General features: G+C 50.6%; 1 protein-coding gene across 1 annotated transcript in view; it reads left to right on the top strand.

Moving 5' to 3' along the window:
- The window catches only part of AP2A2 (adaptor related protein complex 2 subunit alpha 2), a 55,316-nt gene extending 47,877 nt beyond the window's left edge, over nt 1–7,439 (top strand). Inside the window, 5 exon segments of the mRNA XM_069107887.1 lie at nt 1,421–1,603; nt 2,110–2,207; nt 2,370–2,601; nt 2,781–2,959; nt 2,961–7,439. Of these exon segments, the coding sequence (XP_068963988.1) occupies nt 1,421–1,603; nt 2,110–2,207; nt 2,370–2,601; nt 2,781–2,959; nt 2,961–3,075 (807 nt within the window). The 3' untranslated portion in view covers nt 3,076–7,439.
- Nucleotides 7,440–7,878: the final 439 nt, after the last annotated feature.

Genomic DNA, 7,878 nt, shown 5'->3' with positions numbered 1-7,878 from the left:
TTCCCCTTACCAATCCTCCCTATCCTCTTAGGCTCCCAACTTGGGGGTCATCCTGGACTCCTCACTTTTAGCCCTCCCCTATCACTGCACATAGTTTGTGGATTTCACCTCTGCCACATCTCTGGTCAATTTCATCTCTGCACCATCTGGTCAGTTTTTCACCCCTGCAGCCTCTCTGGTGGATTTCACCTCTGCCACATCTCTGGTGGATTTCACCCCCTGCAGCCTCTCTGGTGGATTTCACCTCTGCCACATCTCTGGTGGATTTCACCCCCTGTAGCCTCTCTGGTGGATTTCACCTCTGCCACATCTCTGGTGGATTTCACCCCCTTGCAGCCTCTCTGGTGGATTTCACCTCTGCCACATCTCTGGTGGATTTCACCCCCTTGCAGCCTCTCTGGTGGATTTCACCTCTGCCACATCTCTGGTGGATTTCACCTCTGCAGCCTCTCTTGTGGATTTCACCTCTGCCTCATCTCTGGTCGATTTCACCTCTGCAGCATTTCTCAAAGACACTTCTCTCTTCTGACATTCCCTCCCATGGTGCAGTCCCTCATTACTTATTGCCTCATGTCTCCTCTCCATTCTGCCATTAAAATGATTTTCCTAAAGTTACGATCGTGACACTGACCTTTTGCTTTTCTCCCCCATTGATTGTGAGGGACTGTCTTGTCTCTTCTTGTACACAGTAGGTGCTTAATCCATGTTCATGATCCTGGCATTTCAACCTTTTTTTCCTTCACACAACTACCAACTTTGTTCAAGTTCTCATCATGTCTTTATTAGATTATGGTAATATCCAGGTCCTCACTGGTGTCCCTACCTGGATACATCTACATCCTACACGCTGTTCCTGCCAAAATGATTTTCCTTAAGTTTAGGTCTGATCGTGGCATTCCCCCCTCAGTTGGTTCTGGGGGCCCCCTGCTGCCTGTAGGAGCCCTTCACGATGCAACCCCACTGTCTCTGGCCATGACTCTGTCTTTTACTCTGTGACCAGCCCACCTGGCCTCTTTCCCTCCCTCACAGATGACTTTGCATAGATTTGTGTCGATTCACTCTGTTTTCTCCATGTACACGGATCCACACCTGCCCACACACATTGGTGCCATCTTCCTTGTTAAAATGAGTGGCTTCATTCTTTGTGCTTGCACCCTGAGCCCCAGGCATGGGACCCGGCAGCTTGCAGTAGGTACTTCATGAACCCTTGCGTATTAGTTCCTTCTGCTCTTTGTTGGGGATTTCAGTCTGATTTCTTATGCCTCAAAGCTTCCCTCATCCTCTTGAGTAGTCAGGCGCTGGCCTGTCCCATCTTCTGGTTGGCCTCCTTCTTAGTCTGGGTGCTTGGTACAATATCAGAAGTGGGCCCTTAGGCCAAGGGCCACCGGGTCAGATTGCACTTGGCTCTTCCCTTGCGAAGGTCCTGAAAGTGGCCATCTTGGCTGAGAAGTACGCAGTGGATTACACCTGGTATGTGGACACCATCTTGAACCTGATTCGCATCGCTGGGGACTATGTCAGTGAGGAGGTGTGGTACCGCGTCATTCAGATTGTGATCAACCGGGATGATGTACAGGGCTACGCAGCCAAGACTGTATTTGAGGTGAGTGTGTGGACCGTGGGAGGGTGTTTGGGGTGTGGGACACTGGCATGGTTCTTACTGTGGCTGGTGGGGGGGATTGGGGGATGCTTTGGTGGGATCTCCTTTTCCAGGCCTTCAAGTTTTGTACCAGGGTTTTCCTTTCTTCCTCTGAGGGACAGGTTTCAGATGGTACCCTTTGCTCTTGACCCTGCCCATCCCTCTGGGGTGCTGGTGATTCTTCTCCATGTTGGGAATGACATGATTTTTCTAAGCCCCTGTCCCTCTATCTCTAAGGAAAAAAAGCTGCTCAGCAGTGAAGGAGGGTGGGAGATGGCCTGGGAGTGGGAGCAGCCCTAATGCCGGCATCGCTCAGGTGTGCCATGTGCTGCTGGTGGCTCGCTGTCTGTCTGTCTGTCTCCAGGGCCCAGTGCTTTCTCTTACATGGGGCTGGGGTTTGTGAGGCCAAACAGTATATGGGCTGCTTCTCAGTCCACTTTTTGACTTGGCTTTTGGCACATTCCCTCTAGGCTCTCCAGGCACCGGCTTGCCATGAGAATTTGGTCAAAGTTGGTGGCTACATCTTGGGGGAGTTTGGAAACTTGATCGCTGGTGACCCAAGGTCCAGGTAAGAGCTCCTTACCCCGCACTTTGCCCTTCCTGGTCTTGTGGGGGTGTGGGGGGGGTGCTGGCAAGGGGGGGTCGGGGACAGACCTCTGGCTGCTGCTGACAGTCGCAGCGTCTCACTCGGATCCTGACTCTCCCATGGTTCTCCTTTCTTCCTGCCCAGCCCCCTCATCCAGTTCAACCTGCTTCACTCCAAGTTCCATCTGTGCAGCGTGCCCACACGGGCCCTGCTCCTGTCTACCTACATCAAGTTTGTGAATCTCTTTCCTGAGATCAAGACAACAATTCAGGATGTCCTGCGCAGTGACAGCCAGCTCAAGAACGCCGACGTGGAGCTGCAGCAGAGGGCCGTGGAGTACCTGAGGCTGAGCACCATCGCCAGCACGGACATCCTGGTGAGGCTCTGCCAGGGCCAGCCAGGGGGGGCGTGGTGCGGGAGGGTGTGGGGGGGCAAGGGGCATGGCGCGGGGGAGGGAGGTGTGGAGGGCATGGAGGAGACCTAGGGGGTGCAGAGGCTCTTCTGTCATGCTGCGATGAGGTGGCTGAAGTATCTTGTGGCTTGTTTCCCGGCAAGGCCACGGTGCTAGAAGAGATGCCTCCGTTCCCAGAGCGGGAGTCGTCCATCCTCGCCAAGCTGAAGAAGAAGAAAGGCCCCAGCACGGTCACGGACCTGGAAGAAACCAAGAAAGAGAGGAGTGCGGACATGAATGGGGGCACTGAGCCGGCGCCGGTCAACGCCAGCACTGTGGTACGTGGCTGGCCTCCTTGGCCTTGGAGCAGATTCAGGGCAAGAAGGGGCACTCTTCTCCCCCCAGGAGTGCATCCCAGATCCTGAGGGGGGGGTCCTCTTGTCTTTTGCCTGGGCCTGACATCTCATTGATGCCCCCCGTGGAGGCGGGAAGGCCTGGGTGCAAATCGTATGTGGGTGGCTTCCTTGGGGGTTGTGTGAAGTAAGTTGTGCTTGCCCACCGCCAGCGTGATGCCACACAGTAGCTCTGTCCTTTCTAGGGCAGGCGCAGGCTTCCGGTTGTGTGTCTGATTCTACAAGCATAATTTTAAAATGAAGTCAGTCTTCATTTAAGATAATTTTTGTGTGTGTGTGTCTTGGTAGGTTTAACTTCTGGGATTTTATTAATTTTGTAGTTATCTTGAGTTTTTTTCAACTTCAAATATATTTCAATGAGCCTCTGTGTAACAGAAAAAGAGAGGACTAGAGAACCTTCAATAAAAGCCACAGGTTTGATCTTCAGGGGAGCCTGACAGCATATGCGAAGTTCTGCTCCCATAGCCCCCCACTTCTGCAAGAAGGGAGAGGAGTATGTTTTCTCGCCTTGTCCTCGGGACCTGGTTTGCCTGTGCCCAACTGGGCTTTCCCTGGGACGGGGACGCCTTATTCCTCCAGGAATGAGCCCTGCTGCACGGGCCTGCGAGGTCAGCCCTGCGCCTGCACAGCTGGCAGAGCTCCGTCCTATCAAGCAAGCACTGTGGCATTATCTGCATTTGACAGATGTGACTTTGGTCAATTGATTAAATAACTAGTGAATGTCCGAGGCTGCATTTGCACCCAAGTCCAATCCCATGTTTACTAGTTGAGGCAAATCTTGAAGGATGGTTGAGGTAAGCGCTCTTATTTTTCTTGTTTGGGAGATCTCGGGGCCTAGACTTTGGAGGCCAAGCCCAAGGCCTGAACTCTGGGCTCCTTCCACAGGTGGTCCTCTGTCTCAGCACCCACTCAGCAGGGCCCCAGAATTCCAGCCTCTGGAGAAAATGTGTCCAAGCCTGGGCCCTTGGGTCTGTAGTGATGACCTTAATAAGCGTCAGGGACACTAGACACTGGGAACGGCCAGGGGGAAGCCCTGTCTACACAGGGCAGGTCAGAGGGCCTGTGCTGGAGGGCCCTGAGCCGACCAGAGCCATCCCCAGTGGAGTGGGACAGAGCCCCATCTGTGCGATTGGGCCTGCATTACTGGCACCTTCTCTCGGACACTGTCGGCATTGGCCTCCTGATGAGTGTGTCCAGAATCATGTCCTCACTGGGGAGCTCCTGGTCCAGTATGATCGTGTGGGCCCATCTGCCCAGACAGCAGCCTGAGGGAGGAGGCAGTGGGTTGGAGTCAGGCAGGGATCGGATTGGAGTCATGTTGGTCATTCCCGTCTGTGGGCCGGACAATGTCCTGCCATGACTCTGTTCTGTGTCTGCACCCTTTGAAGGTGTCTCCTGCTGCCCAGGCTCAGGACATGTGGCCCACCCTGGCTCCGGTGTCCAGACCTCGCCCCTCTGCTCATCTGATCTCTCTTCTTCCTTCTCCCCTGCCCATGGGCGTCCCCTGCCCACAGCCAGGAGCATCTCTGCTGTCCCCCGGACAACCCCTTCTGGAGGTTTCCTTGGGTCTTGGCTCAGGGGGCTGGGCATGGCTGGAGTGTACCTGTTTCAGCTTCTGGCAATAACTAACAGGTTTGTGTGTCTGTTGTGGTGCATGGCGAGGGCTGCCACCCGACACTGGACGGAGTGTTCGGTCACCCTTTACAGACAGATGGTCAGAGGGTAGTGTCATTCCTGTCTATAGAGCCCTGACTTTTCTTTCTCTCTCCTCATTCTCCAAGGAGGTGGCCATGCCTCGGTGCTGGGACAGCTGTAAATGTGGGAGGGAACCTGGGGCTCAGGGTGGCCAGCAGGAGTCAGAGGGGGCTGGTGCTGCCAGAAGGAGCTTCTCTACTCAGTGGGCATTGTTCAGGGTGGGGTTGACCCTCTTGCCATCAGCTGGCTTCATAGTGAGCCAGGAAGGGCAGGCCTCTCCCATCCCTACCAAGGCCTGTGGGCATTCCAGGCAGGGGCATGTGAGCCCCGAGCCTGAGCCTGGAAGAGCTGATTGGGAGGAGAAAGTCTTGGCTTCTGCCACAAACTTGGATTGAGAGATGAGGACTGATAGCCTGCGGCCTTGGGTGAGAGGAGCATGGTCTCTGTCCGGCCCCATGTTCTTGTCATGGTCGGCCCTATGTGATTGACCATAGGGAGCTGTCATTTTGCCAAATACTTGAGTATAGAAACTGGGCTTTAAATGTGCCCCTTAGAATTGGTGAGAAGAGGTTTTACAGTAGAAGGATATGACCCCATTGGAGTGTAGCTGTTAGAGAGAGCCCACGCACGCCAGTGAGCTTGAAGTTCCGTGAGCTTTTTAGAAACGGCCCACTTTACCCACTTGGAAGAGGTGACTGAAGCCTCCTACTGGAGCCTGGTGTTTGGCCAAGGGGGGCAGGATCTCTCAGCCTGGCGCAGGAGGGCTCGATAGATGGTCCATCACTGAGTCACAGAATTGGGCAGCAGAGGACTCTGCTGCTGACTGACCAGCCACTCACCCCCTTGCCTTTGGGGTAGACAGGAAAATGTGCCCAAAAAGGAAATGAAGACATACTTTGACAATTCAGAATTGTGTTAGCCAATGTCCTGTTTTGTCTTGGGCACAAATCTGGTGGTTTGAGGGTTTCACTTAACTTAGAAGAGGATTCTGAGACTGCATGAGCTGCTTGTGCCCATGCCCTGCCCCCAGGGGCCAGCAGAGAGTCTGGAGAAGAGCCCCACTCACTGCCCGTGGGGGTGGAGGCCCTCGGTGAGCACACGGGTGGAGACGGCATTTCTTTGATGCTGTGCCTTCTGAGAGCTTCCCAGAAAGCCAGGCTTTGGTCCTTTTAATCCCCTGAGCCTTTTTCTCTTAAATCTTTTCTTTTCCATGGTTCCTTCTGAAGCTGATTGGGTAAATTGTTTTTCTCCTGGACTCCTCTTAATAGGAAAGATGCCTGTGGGAGCTGAGACACTGAGCCCTGAGAGGCTGCTGGCATGCTGAAAAACACCTGAAGCTTAGGACAGGCTTCCTCTACCCCAGGTGAACATAGCCCAGTTTTAACATAAAGTTCAAAGTTGAGAAGTAGGCTGGAAAAATGAACAGGCAACAACAATGACAAAAAAAATTGACCGTAATATGCTGCTGTTGTGTCAGGGAAGACCAGGACATAAGTTCAGAAGATAACAATGTGGAAACAGCTACCCAAAAAGCCTGGAAGAAAAATGCTAATTGGACCCAAGCCCAACAAGAATTCCTGGCAGAGTTAAAGAAAGAGATAAGAGTTAGTAGAGGGAAAATTGGGAAAAGAAATGAGAGTGATACAAGAAGATCATGAAAAGAAAATTAACAGCTTGGTAAAAAGAGGCACCAAAAAAATACTGAAGAAAATAACACCTTAAAATCCAGAATTGGCCAAATGGTTTTTAAAAAAAGGTTTAAAAAAATCATTGAAAAGAACTGTTTAAAACGAGAGCGGAAAAGGAGGTACAAAATCTCACTTAAGAAAGTATTCCTCAAAAATTAGAATTAGAAAAGTGGAAGCTAATGACACTATGAGACATTAAAGAAGCAATAAAACAATGTCAGAAGAATGAAAAAAATAGAAGAAAATATGAAATATCTTACTGGAAAAATAGCTGACTTAGAAAATAGATTGAGGAGAGATAATTTAAGAATTTTTGGACTGGCTGAAAACCATGATTAAAAAAAAAAGAGCCTAGACATCATATTTCAAGAAATTATATGGGAAAATTGCCCTGATATAGTTGATCCAGTAAAATTGATATTGACACCTCCTGAAAAAGGTCCCAAAATGAAAACTTCCAGGAATATTATCGCCAAATTTCAGAGCTCCCATGTCAAGGAGAAAATGTTGCAAGCATCCAGAGAGCATTCAAATATCATGGAGTTAACAGGAGTTAAGGATTCACACAGGATTTAGCAGTTTCCACATTAAAAGAGTGGAGGGCTTGGAATATGATATTCTAGAGGACAAAGAAGCTACAAACAAGATTACAATTACAAACAAGAATCACCTACCAGCAAAATTGAGCGTAATCCTTCAAGGGAAAAAGTGGATATTCAGTGAAATAGAGAACTTTCAGGCATCCTTGGTGAAAAGACCAGAGCTAAATAGAAACTTTGACTTTGAAATACAAGATTCAAGGGAAGCATAGAAATGTAAACACAAAAGAGAAATCCTAAGGGATTCATTGAGTTTAACTGTTTCCATTCTTACATGGGAGATTGATACTTGTGATTCCTAAGAACTTTCTCATTATTAGGGCATAAGTTAGAGGGCATTTACACAGACAGAAGGCATTTGTGTGAGTCCATTATGTTAGCATGATTTTCCCCCCCAAATGAAGGGGTACTAGAGGGGTGTGTACTTGGGAGAAGGGGGGCAGAATGGGGAACATTTCCTCACATAGGAGAGTGAGCAAGGAAGAGGTTCTGCAGTGGAGGGGAAGGTGGGGGCATGGCTGGCGATGCTTGGACCTCACTTGTAGCAGTTGGTTCAAAGAGGGAGCCTGTATGCACACAGTGTGTGTGTGTGGGGGGGGGGGGGAGGAGGGTTGTCTTTTCTTCTCAAAGAGGACCAAAATAAATGACGACACTGTGCTAGAGTCAGGGTCCAGTGTAGCCACCCATACAAGCTCAGAAGGCTCCACCACAGGCTGGGCACAAATAGTCTGTGCAAACGTTTGGGGTGGATTCTCTAAATTTGGGCATCTTGTATTTTTTTTTTTTCTAATGAGCAATCAGGGTTAAGTAACTTGCTCAAGGTTACACAGCCAGTTATTTCTGGGTGTGGTGCTGAGTATCGGAGCC

Source organism: Petaurus breviceps, unplaced genomic scaffold (genome assembly GCF_028583685.1).
Source record: "Petaurus breviceps papuanus isolate PSGF00001 unplaced genomic scaffold, PetGlider_PUasm1.0 90317, whole genome shotgun sequence".
NCBI lineage: Eukaryota > Metazoa > Chordata > Mammalia > Diprotodontia > Petauridae > Petaurus > Petaurus breviceps.
This window is presented reverse-complemented; position numbering and strand designations above follow the sequence as displayed.